Source organism: Xenopus laevis, chromosome 4L (genome assembly GCF_017654675.1).
Source record: "Xenopus laevis strain J_2021 chromosome 4L, Xenopus_laevis_v10.1, whole genome shotgun sequence".
Lineage (NCBI taxonomy): Eukaryota > Metazoa > Chordata > Amphibia > Anura > Pipidae > Xenopus > Xenopus laevis.
In genome coordinates, this window is record NC_054377.1 from 52456134 (window position 1) to 52481388 (window position 25255).

General features: G+C 40.3%; 1 protein-coding gene across 3 annotated transcripts; it reads left to right on the forward strand.

Annotated features, from left to right (window-relative positions):
* The first annotated feature begins 11690 nt into the window (after nucleotides 1–11690).
* afg3l2.L (AFG3-like AAA ATPase 2 L homeolog) lies at nucleotides 11691–24310 on the forward strand. 3 transcript variants are annotated; one of them, XM_018242221.2, is made up of 17 exons: nucleotides 11691–11931; nucleotides 13010–13097; nucleotides 13623–13661; nucleotides 13763–13863; nucleotides 14382–14531; nucleotides 15836–15904; nucleotides 17363–17487; nucleotides 18208–18478; nucleotides 18724–18861; nucleotides 18962–19115; nucleotides 19896–20003; nucleotides 20649–20774; nucleotides 20875–20985; nucleotides 21294–21409; nucleotides 22081–22281; nucleotides 22488–22682; nucleotides 23639–24310. In XM_018242221.2, exons 1-17 carry the CDS (start codon nucleotides 11833–11835, stop codon nucleotides 23852–23854), a joined length of 2307 nt encoding a protein of 768 aa, XP_018097710.1. In that variant the 5' UTR covers nucleotides 11691–11832; the 3' UTR covers nucleotides 23855–24310. The 3 variants fall into 3 exon arrangements, with proteins under 3 accessions (XP_018097710.1, XP_018097709.1, XP_018097708.1); XM_018242220.2 differs by having other exon boundaries at nucleotides 13623–13679; nucleotides 23639–24306; XM_018242219.2 differs by having other exon boundaries at nucleotides 11692–11931; nucleotides 13623–13685; nucleotides 23639–24305.
* Nucleotides 24311–25255: the final 945 nt, after the last annotated feature.

A 25255-nucleotide genomic window follows, 5' to 3' on the forward strand; every position in this document is an offset into this window, starting at 1 on the left:
CTTTTCGTTTCACAAAAAATTAGTTGCCGACGCCCATTAAAGTCTAAATAATTTTTTTTGACGCGCGACACCGTACAAGTCTTTTTGCAGCAAAACAAGGCAAAAAAAATTGCCCATCCCTGTCTATGAGAGACTACCTTAGTGATATGCAGTGAATATGATTCTGCCCTGTAAGTAGCCCATATGGATGCGCAATAGGGAATCTAAATGGCAATTCGCTATTAACACTCTCCTCTCTTACAGGAGCAACAGGGATCCCAATATTAAAGTGATGCTACTAATTATACCAACAAACAGACAGCCAGTGAGCTCTTACCAGATAGTACTAACACACTCTGAATACTGGAGGTGTGTGGAGCACAGTCCTCTTGGGGTTTGACAACACTCTACCCAATGCTCTTAAGAGCCTGTATCAAGAAGACATCCCAAGTACCACTGCAAACCAAGATTTTGAGACAACTTTCAGACCATCATTTGTCATCATTTTAAGCTATGAATTGTAATATAAGAGGAAAAATAAATGTGTCAAAAAGTAACATGGGAAGAGTCTTATGTGTTTCGATATTAGGAATACCAGATGGAGTTAGAAGGTGCCCATATGCTGTGCAGCTCTGAGTAACAGGGAAACACACACAGAGACGGAAGCACATTTACACCCAGTGATACTGAGGAAAGAATAGCTAATTCTATGTTACAGCCACAGTTACTGCTTTTTCTTCTTCCACTCATAGCTAAATAAACGCCTCAGGCTAGAGTCCTGCATTGATCCAATTTCTGAAACAAAGACCAAACTAGGACATAGAATTCTGGTTAAAATGGCATGTAGGCACATGGTCTAAATAGTGGCATCTGTGAGAGCTGTGGCAGTGTGTATTAGCTCCACGTTCATGTTAACAGTGTCATGATTGTATTACAAATGTGATTATTACAGTGGACCTTCTCAGGAATTCATAATCGTATGTTTTAGAGTTCATATGGATAAAGTACATTTGTTCCAACATTTACAAATGTAAAGAGGGTACCTTACCAGTTCTTTTTAAAGGGAAAGAATCCTCAGACATATCTGCACCCCTTTTAAAACAGCTCAAAAGCTTGGGTGCTCATGCAGCTGTTGACTAAAGACAAGATTATTATCCACAAGTCCACCTGATCACTACAATAAAGAATTTTTGTTGTTTATTAGGCCTTTGCAGTTTGGATGTCTCCGCTTGGATACATCTCAAAACATTGGCTTCACCAAGGCCCAGTGACCCAGCTATACCAGATTGCCTGCATCTACTTGTATATTATTTGTAAGCTAAGTAGTACCCTGGATTCCACGATTGAAAACAGAGGGAAATACTTTTATACTACTCTGCCTTCCAATGCAAGAAAAATGTAGAATGACACTGAGCACACTAATTGAATGCTGAAAATAAAATAATGGCATTTTTAAGTCTGTAAAACGACTATTATTTGGCTGTATAATTGTATTTAGAGTTGAGAGTGGTTGATAGGACTATGCACTAGTATTATTATCTTCAATCTAATGCTGCTACACATAAAAACCTTCTGCATATAAATGAGTGCTTACCAACTGGCCAAACAAAAGACTTACATGTGTGCAGCCTTTTTGGAGAAAGAAAAGGCACAATCTCTAATTAGTGACTGGTTACTACAACGTATCAAGTGAACAGGAGGTAAAAAAAAAGTGCACTGCTTCAACTGTGATTTCCTATAAAGTGCCATGAAGCTCATTTCCAATATAGGTATATAAAGCAGTATATGTCTTGCGCAAAAATAACACACTGGATGCGCAAGATACAGAGGGATTCCACCTCTAAAATAATGTTGAAGTATTTGTTTTGTATGTGCTTCCGTTTACAAATAAAATACACCAACTTTTGCATCCCCCAAATGTCTCAATAGTCCCTGTATTGTGCAGAGATCCGGAGCCAAAAAGGATCTGTCCGAATGTTATATTCACAATCCCTGTATCCAGCGATTGTTTCTTATCTTAAAAATACAAAAGAGACAAAGGCACACCAATGTGGAATATCGTAAAAGCCGGTATCAGAGACCTGCTTAGTTGGTACTTACAGGACCTCCTGGACACGGCTGCAAATTAGGGTAGACCCGCAGTGTGGTATAGCTGAAAACTTTCCTTACACGCCGTGTCGCCGCTCTCCTTACGATTCCGCATATGTTGTACTCGCTCTCCTTGCGATCCTGCTCACAGATGCATTAGTTGCCTCGTGTCTCACAGTCTCGGCGTCTTTTCATTTACTTCCTGGTTCAACCGTGGTGAAATTCTCTCGGGGTCAGTCAGCAGGTTAAAGATACTTCGTACTGGGGAATCATACGTGCAGCAAAGGGAAACTCAAATATTTGAATATTTCTAATTGCAAAACATAGTAATCACTTACACTTCAGATTAGAATACTCTGCCTAACGCATTTCGTGAATAAATCACTTCATCAGATATAAGCCAGTTGAGCACTAAGGAAAATATCTTGTAATAGTATATTTGAGACAAATAACAGTGACAATGCTGACAATGCTGAGAAATGAAACTCAAGGAAATGTTCCAGTGATACGTACGTGGCAGAACTTTTGCTTGCAGTCTTTCCATCTCTGATGGGAATTCTTCCAACAATGACAGATGAGTTCTTAGTGATAAGTGTCTGTGTATTCTATTGGGAGTCAGAAGATAATCAAATATCAGGTTTGCTCATAAACAATTCCACAAATATAAATAAGGTAAAAAGGAACTCAAGATTTAGACACATCTCTCTACAAGGGTATCCTGCTCCTAAAACACTGAGCAAGGGTATCCTGCTCCCAAAACACTGAGCACACTAAGCATTGTGTTAAATGCCTTCATTTTTGCCATCTTTCCCAGCAAGAGAGGACTGGGTTTTTAATGTACTAAAGCTTAAAATACTGAAAATAAGAATTCACTGAAACCTCAGTAAGTACCAAAGTGGAGTGCTGCTACCAGTGTTACCTGTTTGGTGTCGGGTGCCTCTGGGTGTCTGGCCCCAAAAACTGCCAAGGGCCCAAAATCAATATCCACGAATAAAACACCAATGGCACATCCAATACTTGTGAAACCAGTTGTGGGTTTATTAATTCAGCTCATAAATGGCAAAGTTTCTGGCCACTACACGACCCTTTAGCAAGCCCGTTCCCCATGTTACATATTATAAATATTCGGCACAGGAGTGACAAAACATCCTATGTGTTATTCCCCTAATGGCACCGTAGCATCAAAAAACCCAGCTGTCACTAGCAGTATTCAAATCAATTACTTGAAGCACAGGCAGCAACAAGTGTCTGTTTCTGCCAGTGAAAAAAAACGTGTACGCCACTATCCTAAGAGAACAAATGGAACTGGATCCAGCTGAGTTTGGGCTATAATCACAGCACTGAAAGAATTCCGGTCTGTGTGTATTTGGATATATACATGCAATACCAAGCTATAAATTAGAGCACAACAACTCAACTATTTTTAAACTTATCTATGCACAATCTATCAAAAACATTGTTATATTATAATCCTTTTAAACAGCCATGAATGTACCGATAAATAATGTGTAAAAATTTTGTGTGAGATTCAGTAAGTGTATGTTGGTCTGACGATCCCAAGAGATACCCATGTACTATGGAGATCTGGAGAGTTGGAAAATGCAGTTTGCTAATGCACCCTGTCTGCCAGTGTATAGTGTATCAAAGGGAAAGCTTTGCTCACCACTAAAATTTAAACCATTAGGTGAGGGTACAAGGCAGCCATTTAAGCTCCTTCATAAAGTATCCTTTTGTTCGCCCAATGAGCCAACTGGTCAGGTGCCATAAGGGGTTGGCACACATAGCCAGAAATACAGGCACAAAGGAGAGGCTCAACATAGGTCACATTGTTGGGTAGCGTCGCTGCCTGCCCTCCAAGAGTAAGTAATCCCTACTGACAAAAAAAAGAAAATCACTGTTCAACAGTTCTGAGTGCGGGGGTCCGTGTCTCAGTTGGTATAGCCTGTACAACTAAGTTCCCTGCTGCAAAACTCTAGCCTGAAACCCAGGGGGGGGGACTAACGGTTCTCCCTCGCATCATCAGTGTCATACCCAAGTCTGGCAGCAGTGCACAATACCTGTGTAAAGCCTAGCAAAAAGGAAAATCAATTCATACTCACCGAGATTTTCTTTTCCTGGACTGAAGCATGGCAGTGGGCACTAATGGGTTAATCCCTCTCGACACCTGAAGGACAGGAAATGAGCTAATAAATTCCATGCCTCCCCCCCTCACCTCCATTCTCCACACTGTACGAGACGAAGTTCCCCAAAATTTTTAGGGAGGGAAACATGTGCCCACTGCCATGCTTCAGTCCAGGAAAAGAAAATCTCGGTGAGTATGAATTGATTTTCCTTTTTCCTGTACTTCACATGGCAGTGGACACTAATGGGAAATACCCAAGCAATGACAAAAAAGGGTGGGTAATATAAGTTTATTTAATCAGCAAAGCAGCCTGAAGGACCGAATTTCCAAAGGAATCTCGATCAGCAGCATGAAGATCAAGCTGATAATTTTTTACAAAGGTATTGGCAGAAGACCAAACCGCTGCTCTGCAAACTTCATCGGTTGATGTCTGGGCCCGGCATGCCCAAGACGCAGCAATAGCCCTGGTAGAGTGAGCCTTAATAGATTGAGGACAAGGAACTGCACTGACCCTGTAGGCTTCTGAAATACATGATTTGATCCAGGATGAAACTGTTGATTTAGCCACCTGAGAGCCTAATCTTGGACCTGAAGATAGAATCAGTAGATTATCTGATTTTCTTATTGATTCAGTCCTTTCAAGGTAGGTTTTAACACCGCAAACAACATCCAGAGTATGCCATGATCTTTCTTCCTCTGAATTAGGATTCGGATAAAAGGCAGGTAAGGCTATTTCTTGATAGATATGGAATTCAGATATCACTTTTGGGCGAAAGTCTTGAGGTAAACGAAAAATCAATTTATTCTGACAGAAAAACATGCAGTTATGATTAATCTTCAGAGCTTGGATCTCTCCTACTCTGCGGGCTGTTGTGATAGCTAACAAAAAGGCAATCTTCCAAGAAAGGAATTTGAACGAAATTGATTCCAGAGGTTCAAAGGGAGGCTTGGTAAGGGCAAGCAATACCAAATTAAGATCCCATGGAGGAGCTTTAGATATGATCCTAGGTTTTAATTTCTTTAACGCCAAGAAGAATCTTGCCACTAATGGAGAGGATGCCCAAGCAACTCCCGAAATGGCAGAAAGAGCAGAGACTTGGTTCTTCAAAGTTGCTGGACTGAGCTCCTTCTCAAATCCGGACTGCAAAAATTCCACAATATGTTCTTCTGTAATTTCAACAGATGATCTGTTAGATAAAGAACACCATTCCAAAAATTTGTTCCAATATTTGGAGTATTTCAAAGAAGTGGCAGGCTTCCTAGAGGCCAAGAGTGTTTGAACAGTGTTAGAAGATAGACCTCTTCCCATCATCCTCTGCCTTTCAACTTCCAAACAGTCAATTTGAAGTGGCCTGGATCCGGATGAAATAGACAATCCTGCCTTAGAAGTTGAGGCTGGATTGGGAGTCTGAACGGTCTCCTCACTGCCATCTGGAATAATTGAGGAAACCAAAACCTCCTGGGCCACCAAGGTAGAATTATCAGAACAGATGACTTCTCTTCTCTGATTTTCCTCAGACACCTGGCAATTAAAGGAAAATGTGGAAACAGGTAAGCCAATTTGAAATTCCATTGGATACTGAAGGCATCCACCTGGTCTGCTAGGGGATCCTGATTCTTGGAACAAAATCTCGGTAACTTCCGATTGTGCCTCATAGCCATGAGATCTATCTGTGGAATCCCGAATTTCTTCACAATTAATCTGTATATTTCTGGATTCAATTCCCATTCCCCTGGATGAGGCTGGAACCTGCTCAAACGATCGGCTAGAACATTCATCACTCCTGGCACATGGACTGCAGTCAGATCCTGCAGATGAAATTCTGCCCATACAAGAATCTCCTCCGTCAACTTCATGAGTTTTATACTCCTTGTTCCTCCTTGCTTCTTTATATATTTGACAGTTGTGGAATTGTCTGATTGAATCATCACCGACTTGGACCTGATCACTTCCAGAAAGTGAATTAGTGCGAGGTGAACAGCCTTCAATTCCTTCCAATTGGAGGACTGACTTGTCTCCCATATATTCCATTTGCCCCATACTGACAGATGAAGTAGATGGGCTCCCCAACCTGAGCCACTTGCATCGGTGGTCAACCTGATCCACTGGGGGGAGAAAAGAGAAATACCTTTCTGAAGATACTGTGTCTGAAGCCACCATCTCAACCTCTCGAGAACCGGAGGACTCACCAGAATGTACTGATCGGGTGAACGTTCTTTGCGCCATTGGGTCAGAAATGACAACTGGAGAGGCCTGATGTGAGCCATGGCCCATGGAACAGCGTCTATCGTGGCTGTTAGTTTGCCCAGGACTATTTGACAGAATAGAGCTGTAGTTATCGGAAAACTGAGAAGTTTCTGTACATGGTTTTGAACATCTAAGATTCTTTCTCGAGGGAGAAATATTCGAAAAAGAGTTGAATCGAAAGTGACTCCTAGAAAGTTGATAACTTGAGTCGGAGACAGACAAGATTTTGTTATGTTTATGAGCCAACCGTGATCCTGCAAGGACCTCAACACTAACTTGACGTCGTGTTGAATCTTTTCCAAGGAATTCGCCTTTACTAGAATGTCGTCCAGATATGAAAAGATTTCCACTTCCTGTAATCTTAGAGAAGCAATAAGGGGAGCTAGAACTTTCGTAAAAGCTCTTGGAGCAGACGCGAGACCGAATGGCAGGGCTCTGTACTGGTATTGAATCCCCATGGAATAAAACCGAAGATATTTCTGGTGACTTGCTGCGATGGGAATATGTAAATAGGCGTCTTGCAAGTCGATCTTGACCATCCAATCGCCGGGCCTTAATACTTGTGCGATTGATCTTACTGACTCCATACGAAAGGTCTTTTTTATTATGAATTGATTTAGGAACCTTAGATTTAGAATAGCTCTGAAATCTCCCGATTTTTTTCTTACAAGAAATAAAGGAGAAAAAATTCCTTTCCTTCTTTGGGTGGAAGGAACACGGATAATCACTCTCTTCACCAGAAGTTGATTCAGAATACCCTTGAGGGCAAGCAGAGCCTCCTTTGTTTTTGGAACTGCTGACTTTTGGAAGCGAGAAAAAGGAGGAATTTTTATGAATTCTATTTGGTATCCTCTTGAAATTACCTCTGATACCCAGAGGTCTGTCGTAGTTTGAGCCCAAACAGTTTTGAATTGTGAAAGCCTGGCCCCCACAGGAAACTGAAGGGCTCGCAAACCTTCAGAAGGATTTATTTCTATCAGGTTTGGAATCCTTCTTAACCTGAAAGGGCTGAGGCTTAGTCTTCCAGGATTGCCTCTGAAAATTTCTGCCTGGGCGGTAAGCTTTGACATCTTTAAATGAAGGTCTGTTACCCCTGAAAGTTGTTCTTCTCTCTTTCTTATCTTGGGGTAGAAAGGCTGATTTGCCAGCCGACGCCTTAGAGATAATATTCTCCAATTTTGGACCAAAAAGAAGATCTCCTTCAAAGGGGAGGGAGCAAAGGTTATGCTTAGATGGTGTATCAGCAAACCAATGTCTGAGCCATAGAGATCTACGAGCTGCCACCACCAGACTCATATCCTTAGCCGCCAACTTGAGGATATCCATAGAAGCTTCAGCACAAAAATCATTTACTAATTGAATCTCATGAAGGGAATTTAGAATTTCCTCTCTGCTGACCTTTTGCTGTAAGGCTTCAACAACGTTATTTAACCAGATCTTATTAGCTCTAGCTAAGGAGGTAATAGCCACACACGGTTTACAAATAGATCCTGAAACACTATAGGCTTTTTTAAGGATGGAGTCCTGCCGTCTTTCCATAGGATCCTTTAGGGAGACCCCTTCATCTACAGGCAAGGTTGTTCTTCTTGCCACCCTGGTGATCGAAGCGTCATCCTTAGGGGGTAATACCCATTGTTTAACTTGATCCTCAGGAAAAGGATACATCTTTTTCATCCTTTTAGACAGAAAAAATCTTTTATCAGGAACATCCCATTCAGATTTAATTGTGGCTTTGACAACATCATGAATATGAAAGACACTGCTTTTTTTGGAAGATTTGAACATCAGGTCTGGTTGGGAAGAAGGTTCACAAGGAACATCCAAATTAAGGGTTTTCCTCATGGCCAGAATTAAAGGCTCTATGAAAGATGTATTAAACAACTCATCATCTGAATCCACTTCCCCTTCCTCTTGTGAATCAGAGGAGACACTATCGTCAGGAATGTGAACAGCTAAATCTGCTGTAGCATATGAAGTGGATGGTTGATTGGCAGAAACTTTAGCAAGTACATTATCTGTAACTTTTTCAACCATGTCAGACATAGATTTATTAAAGGAATCCTTCATCCATGACATGAAATTATTGAATTGCTCAGAAGACTGGGAGGTATTATTTTGATCAAAACAGCTCTGACAAACTTTTTTATCCTGAAGTGCAGGCAAAGAGCAGAAAATACATTCCTTTCTACAAGACTTCTCCCTCCCACGATCATCATCTCTTCTTCTATCAGAATGCCTATGATGTGGACTCCTTAAAATAAACAAAAATATTCATAATGAATACCAAACATATGAAAAGTGCAACAGCACTCAGATAGGGGGAGACCCCTTTGCAACTCACCCACTGGCAGCGGATCTAGATTGTCTAGAACTCATGGGTCAGCTAAAACATAAGCAGAATACACCCATAAGTAAAGGTAATACATACCAAACATCCCCAGTAGGCAGATTACTTACTGCAGTTGTGGAGGCAAATAGTAGCAGGCTCAGGGCATAAACAGCCAAAACAGCGTCTGGATAACAGGCAGCAAGATGGGGAACACAGACGCTGATTTAAAAACGCTGGCGCCAAAACACAGCGTGATGACGTCACCGGCGCGTATCCAAGCAACGCGTCCAGGAAGAGCTCTGCAACCGTCTTACTGCGCATGCGCCTAACGGCTTCGCGTCTTACTGCAGCTATGGGCAACGAAAGGCCATTATCTCCTAATGGAGATCTCTCCTAAAGACAAGGCTCCGGAGACTTTGAGGCAAACCCCCTCTGGTGCCAGTAAAAGGTGATAAAACACTTCCTTCACTTCCTTCGTCGAGGACAGGAAAGAGAATGGAGGTGAGGGGGGGAGGCATGGAATTTATTAGCTCATTTCCTGTCCTTCAGGTGTCGAGAGGGATTAACCCATTAGTGTCCACTGCCATGTGAAGTACAGGAAAACTACATTCTAGGACTCATTGAATGGAACTGCATTAGGAGACCCTTACCCAAACCCACCCTTTAACCTAACCGCTGACTATCTATTTCAGAATAAAGGTGTTTATACCTGTATCTGATTATTCAAGTGGCATTGCCTATGGGTAAACTAAAATGTTTCAATATTTCAAAAGAAAAACAAGACACATATACTGATATATAATATATATATTTTATAATATAAAAAGTTTTAAAACCACCCCAGAATGTTTGTCCTTATGTTTGTCTATAGATATCCATGTGGGCTTCCAGCCCTTATATTGAAATGTTGCTAGATTGCTCCAGAATAATTAAGTTGCCACATAAATGGTCTTTAATGAAGCAATCTTATTTATTTGTGCATATACAGTTGAACCAGTTTAGGATTAGATTGTTTCCCATATTTATTTTGCAGCTGTTGGTATCCAAAAGCAGAACAATTTTAGTTTAGAACCTAGGCAGAGCACCTCAGGCCACATGGACTCCTTATAGTTCAATATTTGTGAGTATTTTTTTTTACCCAACCTGCACATCACTAGAACAAATGTTGTAGTCACTAACAATTTCAATGAATGGGGGTGTGTGAACTGTGTTAAATAAGAAGGACCTTAATTTGAAGCAATGATACCCCTCATCTGAATGAATAGCTCTACCCCTTCCAGTACTCTTTATGAGCATTTCTAATAGTTGGATATTCATAAATTTCAACTACCCTGGTGTTTGCGGGGAAAGTCCCGATTTTGATATCACATCCCACTGTCGTAGATTGTTGGCTGAATATCCTCTTAGGATTGCCCTTCTATCATTGCCAGTTTGTTTCTGAGAGCACTACGGCAACTAAAGGGGACCTTAAAAAGCGGTAAAATCTTTTTTAAATAAAACATGAATGAAAAATTCTCTTTATTTAATAAAGCATCCATACCTGTTATAAACATAAATAAATATGTTTAGCTGTCAATCATGGATTGCCTGCCCCCCTCTATGCCTTACGCATCTCAGTACTTTCCGTTCTTCACTTTCTAGATGTCACTGCGCTCCTTACATTCCCCCTACCTCCTCATCATCTAATTGTGGAGCCAGTGCATGGGCATCAGGTGCCCCATTCTGGAACATAAACAAGATTTTGGAATGATTCAAGTCTTGCTTTAATAACTGTGTCCACAATATGGCACCTGCCTGCTTGTTGTGATTGTGCATTCCAAGACTAAAATAGTTTTAAATAATAGTGGAGGTGAAATGTATTTGCTTGATTAACAACATAAACATTAGCATTTGAACAAGGGAACACTGAACTTAACAGATGGTCAAACATACAAGATTCCCTTTGTAACTTATGTAGTGCATTGTGCCTTGATTTGAAATAACACTCGTTGGTAATTTGAGATCAAGAGAAATATTTGGGATGAAGAGAAAATGAAGGTTAGAGCAAGGAGTATATAGAATGTGAGGAGGTTGCTGTGACTTATATGTACTTCTGTGCAGTACATGGCTACAGGTCTGTGCCTTGATTATTTTGTGTACAACACCGTTGCTACTCATCGCCCAGTTCCTCAGAAATTATAATCCTGTTATGGGCATAATCTGAAATGATGGACTAGCTATTGAGCATACCTGGAAACAAATGGCCAGCATAAAGACTGGACACATGGTGGTAGATTAGATAAATGTGTAATTGTAGCTGTGTAACCTGAGCCTTTTCTCCTTTGAACGGCTGTCCCCATTGTTACACAGCATCTTCTTTATATAAACAATAGTAGTGTTTCTTAAGCAAACACAGCAGTTCTACTATTAAAAAAATTAATTTAAAGTTGCTTAAAATAAGCCATTCTATAACATTCTTAAAGTGATTAACCACTACTTTAAATGGTGAAGATGTGAGAATTAGGAGTGAAGAATTAGATGAGAAAAAAACAACGCAGTATGGTAAAAACTATCACAGCCTGCCGTCCCTTCTAAAATCTGTAGGCCAAAGTCATTCAATTATTCTGGTTCGTAGTTACTTTTTCACTGACTAAATATGAAAGCAACCGACCTACCTTTAACAAATTGTAGTTGTGCCTTTACATAGCTTGCGCGTGTTATTTTCTTCCCTACGTTCTTATATAAATATGTCACGAACTATAATGTAAACTCCCCGATTTATACTTTATTTCAATACTAAACACGTATCTTTATATGGATACGAAAACTATAAGCACTTTTGCTGCGCCATAGTAATCGCATAAGTAAAAAAAAAAGGATAAGGAATAAATTTACTAGTTCGCAGTTTCTACCCGGAATGCTATAGAAGACGGACGCATAAGAACCCCCACGGAAGGACCTCTGCAGTGTGTTTTCTATGGGCCTGTAGAGAATGCGCTTTTTTGATTGGTCGGAAACCGGCAGGCACAAGAGAGAGAGACCAAAGCTGTCAAGTGGAGTGACATTGGTTCAGTCCCATACAGTGAAATGACTGCCGGGATCGGGCGTCTTGTTTCTGCAGGAGTTTTTGGAGTGTCTCGCAGGCTACGACTCTGTAGTTTGTACGGCAGAGCTGCTCTTCGAGAGGTAAGAAAAGGGAGACTTGAAACTGGGAACAAACTCATTAGGAGGAGAGGGGTGTTTGTCATCAGGCAGCCATTCATGGAATGAGGCTGGTTTAACAGACCTTCAATATGCAAAGAACTTACCGAAGAGAGGGATGGTTCAATCTACCGGAAGATCTCAATATTTGTAGAGACTTGTGCCCACTGGTCAGTGCTGCTGATCCCTATAAAGATACGTCTCAGCTGTGATGATGTAGCTCACCCTAGGAGAGAATTTTTAGTTCTGTGAGTGACCACACATTATAGTAATTGTGTATGTCTTGTTCCTGCATGTGTACATTTGCTAGCTTGGTGCATGTGCTACTATAGGCAAAAGCTTATGTAAACACAGTTCTTTTTCTATGAAGCATGTTGTAATTGAAATTGTATATTGTTTTAGTGTTATACATCGCTTATTCCATAACGTTTGTATATTTCATTGTTCTTATGAAATATTAATTCTTTGGTGACACCATTGTGCCCTCCTCACTTTGGCTGCGGATAATAAAACCTCCCTGAGGCCTACAGTGGGTAGCTTTGTCATATACGATTCAGGATAGCATGGTTACATAATAGAGATCTGTTTGGTTCTTATTCATTGGACCCCAGCAGGATCTGCATATTTTAGCCCAGATTTACCTGCAGCACACCCTTCTACCCATATTCGGCGGGAAAGATGGTTTGATGTCATCATTGGTTTAAGGAATCCGTGTCGGACTGGCCCACCGGGATACCAGGAAAACTCCCGATGGGCCCAGGTGTCAGTGGGCCCTCATGCTGCTAAAGTTTTGGTTTATTTCATGGCCATTCCCTATTCTATGAGAACAAAGAGGCAAAATAGATGGAATAATAGATTATAGTATGTAAAGTAAACAAACTAGGAAAATAAAGGTTGATTGAGGAGACGAATATTAGTACTTCCAATTTATCACCCTTCTTGTGATCTGTATGTCCGATAACCTGACCTATTATAAAACTTTGTTGGTACAAAACAATGGTGTTGCAGACCCATTCATAAAGAGATGCTAAGTGTATCTTTTATGTATTTATGTTTCTTTCAGTGTTCAAGTAGAAGCATTACTACCCATATCTGCCAGTCTTGGAGATGGAATCCATGTTTGTCTTCTGTCTTTTGTAAACCACCCAAAGGTGTGTGTTCCTGACCTGCTCCTGCTATACAAAGAGGGATAGTTAAGTCTTGTATGGATACTGGTCAATATTATTATTGCTGTTAGAGAAGGATTTATGTATATAAAAAAAAAAAAAGAGGCGTTGCAGTTCTTGTTATCGACTCTTCTACATTACTTAGATGGGCAAGTGTCAGTAGAAACATTTGCCTAGGAAGCCTAGGGAGTCCCCTTCTCAAGTGTTCCTTTGTTGAACCACAGTGACTCTGACATATTTACACGGTGCTTTACAAAGATTATAAAACTTTCACAAGTCCCTGCATCTGCACATTGTCAGTTTTATTAGGAAACCATTAACCTGCCTTTATGGGAGGAGTCTGGGAGAAAGTATAATATCCACTTAGACACAGGGACAACATACAAGCTCCTTGCAAATAGTTCCCAGTCTAGAATCAAACTCAGGACCTTATCAATAGGAGTTTTTCCATTTTTATCTGCCACAGTTGATTTGCCTCTGTCTTGATAATTATTTTGTCTTCTGCTACAGGTTTTGAAAAATACTTTCAGAAGAATGAGAAGGATTCAGGTTCGAAGAATGGCAGTGGTGAAGGTAAACAAAGATCAGTATTTCTGTAGTACAACCACTAGAGGGAAGCAGACCTAAGCATTGTTTTTTTTGGACTTTAGGTAATGCAAAGGAAGAAGAGACACAAAGAACTAGTGGGGGCCCCAATAACAGGAAAGATGGAAATAAAGAGGAGTCTGCATGGTGGCGGAGACTTCAAAAGGTGTGTACTTAATAAAATAATAGAGAAATCCCTACATGAACGCTCATTCATTTTCAATCCAGTTTGTTTCTGCCATTTGACTACACTGTTGAATGCCAGAATGCTTTTCCCTGAACTGATGGAGTAGTCTATTCTAGTGCACTCATTTAATTCAGTACACAGCCAGCCACATAACAGTGTACCAGGTAACATGAGTATAACTTGTGTCTCACACACAGAGATGAGTAGCTGATCTGTTTTGTGTGCCCCAAATAAAACAGAGAAACATTTTCCTAGCTTTTTACTAATTTTTTTTCTCAGAAGCTTGCAGAATTGGAATTTAAAGTGCTTCTGTTCTTCGTATGCAAATAATGCTGTTGTATTGCCATGTTTAACTGTGTGCACAATATTATCCCAGGGGACAAGTTTACAGACTAGGTTAATTAAAATGTGTAAAAGTGTAGCTGAAGCTCTTTCCAAGAAAGGCTGTTGCTAGAATCAGCGTTTGCCATCCTAATAATGTTGGTGCTGCCCTACAGGGGGACTTTCCATGGGATGATAAAGACTTCCGTAACTTAGCAATCTTGGCTGCTGGAGTTGCTAGTGGATTTTTATTTTTTTATCTTCATGATCCTGGCAGAGAAATCAACTGGAAGGAGTTTGTACACCTGTACTTGGCAAGGGGTGTGGTAAGTAGGCATCTGAAAACTACACACTAAGAATGTGGATTCTTGTGCATGCTAATATACTTCCGTTGAGTGGTTAAATGTTGCACCATGGGATATTCTAATGAAATATTTACTGTTTATTTGTTAGAGTTCATTATATCCAGTCCTCAAATCAGTCAACAAAAAATAAAATATAACTAGATTATCTTCATATAAGCACACACATGCAGGAAGACACACATGCAGACACACACACACGCAGGCACAGGCAGACACACACAAAATAAATTAAACCCATAGCCTGCTGTAGAGGAAAATGTACCTAAGGAAATCGTAATACCTTAATTGTTTGCAGGACAATTGTGGCCCTCTAATGCTTTTTTTTTTAATGCCCCACCCTAAGGTCAATTCAAATACTTTTAATAACAACAATTCATATATGAACACCTGGTATTGGATTATTGGTTTACAAAATGGAAAAAAATCTGAAAAACACTGTTCTAATAGAATTGCTGTATTATTCTTGACCTAATAAAAAATAGGTACATAGAGAATTGTCTCTAAACATTTATCTAGTGAAATGGTAGATGTTGTGCAAAGATGCATTAGAGAAGGTTGGTGGAGGTAAGAGGGACAGTTCTCAAATACTGCATTAGAAATTAATCTTCCATTCTTGTCAAATATATAGTAAATAGATACACTAAGACCTGTGCAATTTAAAGAAATAACTAAGTCTATTTATTCAAAGCAGGCCTGCAAAAGCCGCTTGCTGATGCCAGCGGCCCAAATCCTTTAGATCAATGATCCCAATATTCGCTTCTGTGTCTCCACACTAAGAACACATTCTGAACTATGTCACTTACAGTTATACTATGTTAAGAAATACTGTTACACTGGAAATCAACCACGCCTCCTTCTATTGAATTTTTGAAAACGCTAGTGAATGACTCTTTGCCAAGGCATAAACTCGCCTATTATAGCCAGAGGGTGCCCCAAAAGAATTTGCTGCAGTCTGGGATTTATGAATGTCTACACAGTATCAACACTGTAATAACTTACAACTGCAATTTTTTTCATTAACTTCTGCGGATCAGGCTCTTGAGAGTCGTTGTTTTCTATATGTCGTCTATGTTTAATATGAAAACAAAAGAAAAAGAAAAAAATGTTTAAAAAAAATACACTATATAACTATAGGAGAAAAATCAAAGATGATGACACAGAGAAAATAAGTCACAAAGAGATTCATTTTGTTTATCCATATCTCTGCCATCTCTTTTCATTGTGCATTTATATGTACTTCATGAAATTGAATTTCCCTTTTGCAGGTGGATCGCCTTGAGGTTGTGAACAAGCGGTTTGTGCGAGTGATTCCTACAGCAGGAACCACCCCTGAGGTGTGAGCTGTACATTGTAACACTATGGCTGTTTTTTATGCAAAAAAAAAAATGCTCTGCCTTGACTGGCTTCTGCCTTCATATTTATGTTTAGATCTTCTGGCCCACGGGTAACACACATTTTTTTTTTTTTTATCGACTGAACCGGCACGCCCCTTAATCACTTCAAGTGTCCTGCCTCCTGGAGGATGGAGCTTAACCCCATCGTTCCCTGTGTCCCCCTAAGACGACAAAGAAACCTGTACGTGTATTTCCACTGTGCTTGCAGGGCCTGCAATTAACTAGCACAAATAATATATACTAGGGATGCACCGAACCCACTATTTTGGATTCGGCCGAACCCCCAAATCCTTCTTGAAAGATTTGGCCGAATCCGAACCCTAATTTGCATATGTAAAATTAGTAGTGGGAAGGGGAAAAAATGTTACTTTCTTGTTTTGTGACAAAAGTCACGCGATTTCCCTCCCTGACCCTAATTTGCATATGCAAATTCGGTTCAGCCTGGCAGAAGGATTCGGCCGAATCCAAATCCTGCTTAAAAAGCCGAATCCTGGATTCGGTGCATCCCTAATATATACACACAGTTGAAAGCTAAAGTTTGGGCACCCCTTGCCAGACTACATATTTAATTTGTAAGTGAAAAGTAGCAAACAACTACTGAAGGAAACCAAGCATTAAAAAAACAACACTTATTGTACAGTATTACTGCACAGTTAAATTTTATTTCATTAAACTCTAAAATAAAGGAATACAAATATAGAATTGCGACTTGTGCAATAGTTTGGACACCCTAATAAACTGGTATTTAATAACACCCCCTTTTACACAGATCACAGCGTGTACATGCCTTTTTATCCAGATCAGTCTTTCACTTCTTGTTGGAGGGGCTTTTGCCCAATCCTCCTTGCAGATCACTTCTGTAGATCTTCTTGGGCTGTATTGCATGTTTAAGATCAACCCACAGATTTCAGTGCTGTTAATTCAGCGGTTTGTGGAGTTTTAGCTTACTTTTCTTTACTTTGCCCGTGGTGGCTTTAAAGGTATTTTTAAGATCATTGTCTTACTCTAAATGGCAACCCCTTTTCACCTTCAGCTACTTGGCTGTCACATTGACATCCAAAATTTGCTGATATTTACAGGAGCATTGTTTCTTGAGCCACTGGCTGCCACACAGCCCCAAAGCATAATGGACCCACCCCCAAATGCTGCTTCTTTGTACTCTCCAAAAGCTTGGGAGTTGTGGCTAAAGAGAGTTTGTCTTTGTCCTTCTGGCAAGGACTTAGCAAATTGTGACCATCTTTTTATAGCTTTCCCCACAAACATTTCTGTGATTTACCTTCTGACATGTAACAACTCTTGTTGAAAAAAAAGTGTACATGAACTCAATAATTACATCTTTCTGAAGTATGCCTTTGACATTCATAAATATTTACAGAAATTGCATTCATTCATTTACAGAAATATGTATGGTTTAACATTGGCAGCGTAGACCGCTTTGAGCGCAACCTGGAGAATGCACAAGATGAGCTTGGGATAGAACAAGCCCAGCGTACGTCTGTCATTTACTCGTCTGAGAGTGATGGGTAAGCCTTTTTAGTAATATTGTTGTGTGGCTATATTGGTTAAACATGACTGCTAACCCCAAAGACTTTTTTTTTTTTTTTTTTTTTTTTTTTACTTTTCATTAATACATTAATGTTCTTCCATTGAAGTAAACTTACCTGGACCCTCTGGCTGTCTGGGGAAATCCTACATACCTGGTATTCCCTGTCTGTAAGCTATTTGTGCACTTCATAAAGGGGATTTTTTTTCTCAAGTCCAGAATGTTATGTACTCTAGTTTATTGCACAGAGTTCACAAATCGTTCCCTTAAGTGTGAGTGAGAAGGATGCATTTGTAAAGGGCTTTTAGGTCAAACTGTGGATAAGAAAGGAAGGCTTACCTTTGCACTAGCAAAATCCCTTTACCCATTAGACAGGACAGGAGTCCTTGAGTCATACCAATGAACCCTTTAAGTGGAAGAAACATTAGTCAAGGACAATATGAGAGATCTGTGTGGTAACTAGAGGATATCACATCCTGAATCTTGGAATCAACATAGACTACATCTCTGTTCTTCAAAATGTACAGTGTATGGCTATGATCTCCAGTGGATGCTGGAGTTATTAGAAGTTATTATATTGACTAACTTTTCATTAACGAAGATAAGGTCTGTGATCTTTTCATTAACGAAGATAAGGTCCCCTGATAATGTTCAATTTGATACAATACATAATTGGGTTGTCTGCCTTGGTTTTCTGCAGGTCCTTCCTAATGAGCTTGATACCAACGCTTCTGCTGGTAGGCTTCCTACTCTTTAGTCTGCGCAGAGGTGCTATGGGACCTGGCCGCGGTGGCAGAGGTGGGGGATTGTTTGGGGTTGGAGAGACCACTGCAAAGATTTTGAAAGGAAACATTGATGTAAAATTCAAGGATGTTGCTGGTTGTGAAGAAGCAAAACTCGAGATCATGGAATTTGTGAATTTCCTCAAAAATCCCAAGCAGTATCAAGATTTAGGGGCCAAGATCCCCAGGGTGAGAACTAAAGTATTGAGGGTATATTTTAGTTGTAATTAGACTCAAGTTGCTATGGTAGAAGCACAATTTCAAGTGGAAATTTCAGCTGTTCCTCTTTTCTTTTATATTTCTTTCTATATCATTCAATATTTGTATGTAATCTTTGTGGTTGGTGTATGCACCTATCTATTGTTCAGTGCGGTGGAATATGTTGGCAATTTATAAATACATGTCAATAACAATAATATCATCGTTCTCTCTAGGGAGCAATGCTTACAGGCCCTCCAGGTACTGGGAAGACTCTTCTTGCAAAGGCTACAGCTGGAGAAGCCAATGTTCCATTCATTACTGTCAATGGATCTGAGTTCTTGGAGATGTTTGTTGGAGTTGGCCCAGCAAGGGTAAGAGCAACATGGGAAGCGCACATTTTCAAGTATATCTGCACATTTTGCAATCAGTGGGACGTGGATTATTACATTTCTTACCTTGGACCTTATGCAGGTACGAGACATGTTTGCAATGGCTAGGAAAAATGCTCCATGCATTTTGTTTATTGATGAAATTGATGCAGTTGGACGAAAGCGGGGAAGAGGAAACTTTGGTGGCCAGAGTGAGCAAGAAAATACCCTAAACCAACTCTTGGTGGAAATGGATGGTAAGAGATGCCTATTGAAAGGCATAACGGGTCCCCAGACTTTGCCACTTTTTGTAACTATGCCAAGATACACTGGAAAAAATGCTTTTCAAGCAGGGTTACGATAATGAGTTTAGAATGGAATTTAAATCTGAGCTCTTTGTACTGGAATTTCAGAGGAGGTAGTGGCTGACAGGGAGATTTGTCGCCCTTGATTATTGATGCACGACTGCGGGTGACAAATCGTCATTGGAAACGACTAAAATCGATGGCGGTAAAACCAACATATAGCATAATCGCATGAGGTTTCCTCCCGAAACAACTTTGGAAGAGGGAAGCAATGCATTGGTTTTACCGCCAGCGATTCAGTTATTTCCAATGGAGAGGCATTTTCGCGAGATTTGTTGACAAATCTCCCTGTTGGCCACTGCCCTTAGTCAATGCGTATATAATAACTGGTGGGTGTCATTAATTTCTTCTGGCTATTAATTCAATGCCTAGCTGGAAAAGCAGTATCATGATTATTGTTTCTTTAAAGGAATAAAGGGTAAAACCTTTTGCTGGTCTCTGGAAATGCTTTAGAAAATTCTCTTTAGCTAGGAAATTACTTGTCTTGGTAAAATGCCACTGGCAAGAGCTTATTTCCAAACTTGCCATGTCTTATCCATTCTGTTACCTATATGCTGGCAAGTCAATACTGGAAAGGAACTGAATTATTTTTCATTCACCCTTTAACTATGTAAGCAGAAACTGAATGTAATCGAGAATCTGGTTCATAAAAATTTCTAATTTGCTGTTTAGGCTTTAACTCCAGCACAAATGTTGTGATTCTTGCTGGCACAAATCGTCCGGACATCTTAGACCCAGCTCTGATGAGACCTGGTCGCTTTGATCGTCAGATTTATATAGGTAAAAATTATTTATATATTCTCCCTTTCACCACATCACCAGTTTAAAGAAAAATTATAAATATTGAAGTGAATATGCTTGGGGCATTGTTCATTAACTGTAATCAAGATGGTGTCAGAGTAGGCGCTTCCCATAGTTAATGCTGGCATCACTGGAAGGCATCCATTGGTACATCATGCCACCTATTCAACTCTAATCTATTGACCACTTGCTTGATGTCAGTAGTCCAGTACCTTGTAGGTTCCTTTTACAACATTTGTGTAAAGATTTGCTCATTTGGCACAGTCACCAAACAAACAGATCTTTTCACTGATATGCCATTGAGGTGGGCCAAAAAACTGCAAACTCAGTCCAGAAGGACTGAGGTGGTGGCTTTTATCGGCTTATGTTAGTGTATCTAGTGGACTGCAGCTTCAGCCATTTCCAGCAAGTGTCAGCTGACACCATTTGCAATCATCCTCCAGCCATAGAGAACCCTGCAAGGAAATATAGTAGCTGTTTTGTGGTGTTTAAAAGCTGAAGTGCCTTCCCTGTGATGATACATGTTATTGAGCAATGCCACAGCAAAAGTACCCTTTCAATATCTACTGCTTTATTTAAAATGCATTGAAACCCTTTGTGTTATCCATTTCTTTCTAATATCAGGCCCTCCGGATATCAAAGGGAGAGCCTCTATATTTAAAGTTCACCTACGTCCATTAAAGATGTCTGAGAGTCTCAGTAAGGATGCATTGTCCCGTAAACTGGCAGCTTTAACTCCTGGATTTACCGGTAATGGGTTGAACATCTGCTTAATGTGCCTGTAGTTTAGTCTGTTTCTTACAACTTGTTAATTCATGCCGCTGCTTTCCACTTATGCCACTCAATCTAGGTGCTGATATTGCCAATGTTTGCAACGAGGCTGCCTTGATTGCTGCACGATACCTTCAAGATTATGTGGTTGAAAAGCACTTTGAACAAGCCATTGAACGTGTTATTGGAGGTAAGTGTGAAACACAGAAATTGTCAATAGTTGGATGAAACCTCCTTTGGTAAAACTACCATGATTGCTGCAAGCAGAACATGTCATAAAGCATAAGTAGATTTTGCAGGCTTTTGAAACAGTGTGTAAACTTGAGATCCTGTGGGTAGTGACCACTGTCTTCATTCAAATCTTCAACACCTCTCTGGGCATATCTGAGATCTGAACAGTTTGGCTAGCCATGCATATAGCAAAATGTTTTTCTGGTGGGTTTCCCTCATTTTGGAACAGTTTACTGCCCTCATATAGTACCTAATGCATTTTCACAGGCCTAGAGAAAAAGACTCAGGTCCTACAACCTGAAGAGAAGAGGACAGTGGCTTATCATGAAGCTGGACATGCTGTTGTTGGGTGGTTCCTGCAGCATGCTGACCCTCTGCTCAAGGTATTACAATAAACATAAAATAGGATGTTTTTAATAGGGGCTTTACATACCAGCCAATTTTTGTGAGAATAGAGGGTAAGCATGATCTCCCCATGCCTCATTGTAATCTCTGTGAGGCATAAGATGTCTAAATATGAACAATTTAGGGTATAATGCTCTGTTAGAATAAAGTATATAGGAAGTTGGCACATACAGTTTTGGGGCACTAAGATTTAATGATACTATTAAACGTTCCATTTTAGCAAACACTTATTGAGGATTAAAATGTAACCAAGGTCAGTAGGGATACAAAGTATATTAATGTACTACTAATTCCAGGTACATTGTTGTGCCAGTTACACACAACTTACATGTTAGTTGTCAGTGCTTTCAACTAAGCCCACAACTAAACTCCAGTCTGTCTCTCTTGTCTACAACATGGAAATAACCTCTGCATTTCCTTTGACTAGCAGGTAGGAATTGTGAATCAGTGATAAATCAGTCCACTAATACCCCATGTGTTAGATATCAAGTTGAGATCACAGTTAGGGTCCTTAAAAAACAAAGTTTTGGTGTGTTGATGTTAACTTTGATGTTTTGTACCAGATGCATCTATGCATTACAATGACAGGGTGGTGTACAACAATCCCCAAATCCTTTTTCTATTTTTTCTTCATTTGCTCTTATTCTAGGTGTCCATAATTCCTCGGGGGAAGGGTTTAGGGTATGCCCAGTATTTGCCAAAGGAGCAGTACCTTTATACACGAGAACAGTTGTTTGACCGTATGTGTATGATGCTGGGGGGCCGTGTATCAGAACAACTGTTCTTTGGTCGCATTACCACTGGGGCACAGGATGATTTAAAAAAGGTCACACAGAGTGCATATGCCCAGGTATGGAACCTTGAACTTGTTTATGTATTAGACCTAGATATATCTTTATATATAGCACTCTATATTCAGGGAACAGTTTGTGTTTGTAAATTATTGCTATGTAGTGAGGTAATTTGTAATCAATGTTTTTTGTAGCAACTGGGAAAGCTGTAGCTTTTCCAGTTGGAGAACTATCTCCTGTATCTTAAACTATTTATTTTCTCTAGATTGTGCAGTTTGGTATGAGCGAAAAAGTCGGGCAAGTTTCATTTGATCTTCCACGGCAGGGAGAAATGCTTGCAGAGAAACCTTATAGTGAGGCAACTGCTGAGCTTATTGACCAGGAAGCCAGAAACCTTATCAATTCCGCTTTTGAAAGGACACTGGAGCTTCTTACAAGGTGCAAAGACCAAGTAGAGAAGGTAAACTAAACCGTGAACTACGAGGGACTAAAGCTAGCCATAGACACAAAGATCCGATCATACGAATCATCGAACGATCGGACTTCCCCCATCACCCGACCTGCCACTAACCATTCCGATCAAATAAAGTAGAAAAGAACAGATCAGCCAATGTTCTGCCCCTGACAGCAATCATACGACAGTTATGTCCGACAAAAGCTGGTGACAGTCTCCCTCTGAAAATTGTACGATCGGCAATGTATGCAGATATTATCGGCAGCCGACAAATCTTTTAACCTGTCCGAACTCCGCCGGACGAATGTTGGGACTCTCCACACACGGTCCGAAAATCGTACAAATTCTCGATTCGTACTATCAGATCTTTATGTCTATGGCCATCTTAAGAATGACAGAAAATTATTAAATCCTGCTAAAAGAAACCCTAATCTGTATTAAAACTTCATAGGTCCTACAATTCCTGATCGTTTCATTGCCACAACCTCTGACAATTACAGTCTTTATCAGTAAGCTTTGGAGAAAACTTGCATTCATTCACTCAAGTTGAGTTCTCCACTCACTCTATGCTAATAAACCCAGATTTATGTTATTGTGCTTCTTCATTACAGGTATGGGACCTGTTATCCAGAATGCTTGGGACCTGGGGTTTTCCAAATAAGGGATCTTTGTAATTTGGATCTTCATACCTTAAGTCTAATATAAAAATTAAATAAACCCAATAGACTGGTTTTGCTTCCAATAAGGATTAATTATATCTTAGTTGGGATCAAGTAAAAGGTGCAGTTTTATAATTACAGAGAAAAACTAAATTATTTTTAAAACTTGGATAACATGGAGTCTATGGGACTCCATGAATTTCTGTAATTCAGAGCTTTCTGGATAACGGGTTTCCGGATAACGGATCCTATACCTGTACTATTAATTGCTATGTATTATCAGGATATAATTATATCTTACAGGTGGCAAAGCGCTTGCTGGAAAAAGAAGTCCTGGAGAAATCAGACATGGTTGAGCTACTGGGTGCAAGACCTTTTCCTGAAAAATCATCATATGAAGAGTTTGTAGAGGGTACTGGAGGCTTTGAGGAGGACACCTCTCTCCCTGAGGGTCTAAAAGACTGGAACCAAGAGAGGGAGGATGTGCAGGAGCACAAGAGACAGGAAAATATCTCTTAATCTTTCAGCTGCAATCAGGCCGGAAGCACACTGCATATTGAGTGGCCGTCCCTTATTTTAAAGGGCTGTGGCCATTAAAGGGATATTTGTTCCTCCCCTTGTGACCATCTGTGATCTTACCAGCAGTGCCTCACTATTGGTTCTGGAAAGAAATTCCTTCATTTAGTGCTTTGTGCACTAACTGCAGTAATCCAGGAGTTGTATTGTGTTGTTATGTGAGTTCAGAAAAGTGGGCATTTACTGCTGACTGATCCCTTGGCGATGGTGATGCTGGTAATAGTTCCAGGGTGCTGCATTTTAACATTTTTAGCAGACCACAAAGGTTATAAGTTATACTGCCCACTGAACAGGGCAGAGCTCTGTTTTCTCTGTTACACCAAAGACCTTGGGGACTGTTAGAGGAAAAAGTACAAGTTTCATGGTGTTTATAAATACAAAGTGTTTATACAAAAAAACAACCTGTCTCTTGTTTTTGTGCATTAAGTAGTAGGTACAATTTTGAAAGACCTCTTTGTGAAAGGAACAGATAGGAAAATAGGAATAACTTGTTAACATTTAATTCTTCACATCCTGAGATGTGTATTCTTTCTTTACCCAGATCACAATTTCTATGAGTTACAGCAGTGCTGTCCAACTTCTATGGCACAGAGGGCCGGAATTTTTCCAATCTACATGGTGGAGGGCGGATAAAGGAAGCCAGTGTCAGCCACTCCCTGTTTTAGACCACACCCACTTTAAACCACACCCATGTTACCGCAAGACCATGTCCACATTAATAGCACACCAAAAAACCAAATGGTTGGTGCTCACTGCAGGGATCAAGGCTGGAACTAGGGGTAGGCAGAGTAGGCGGCTGTCTAGGACGACGTCATTGAGGGGCTCACTTTTCAAGCGTTTATTTAATAATTTGTTTCAGTAATCATGGTCACCCAGTTGGGTGGAATCCATCTCCTTCCCCTTCTCCCTCTTGCCGGCAAGTAATAGCTCCTTCTGTGCGGTGAAGCGCGATGTGCGTACACGCGTCAATGACGTCACTGATGTGTTGGGTGATAGAGAGAGGCAGAAAGCTGGGGGCCTGCTTGGTGTGGCTCTCGCTGCTCTCAGCCTTGCACAGTTGCACTGAACTGAAGACATTCTTTCTATTACTGTAAAGTGTGAAGCTTCCTGCTGGCACAGCCAGGTACAGATTTTGGCCCATATGTTTGCTGTTGCTGCTGGGCGCTGGCACAGGTACATAAATACTTGGGGGCAATATGATGTGATTAGATTTATTTTTGGCTGCTGCTGACACAGGTAAAGATTGGGGGCAATATAATGGCTGCTGGAGGGCTTTATGATGGATGGCTGCTGAGCTTGCTTGCACAGGTTCAGGGGGCAGTAATATAAATGAAAAAGTGTTGT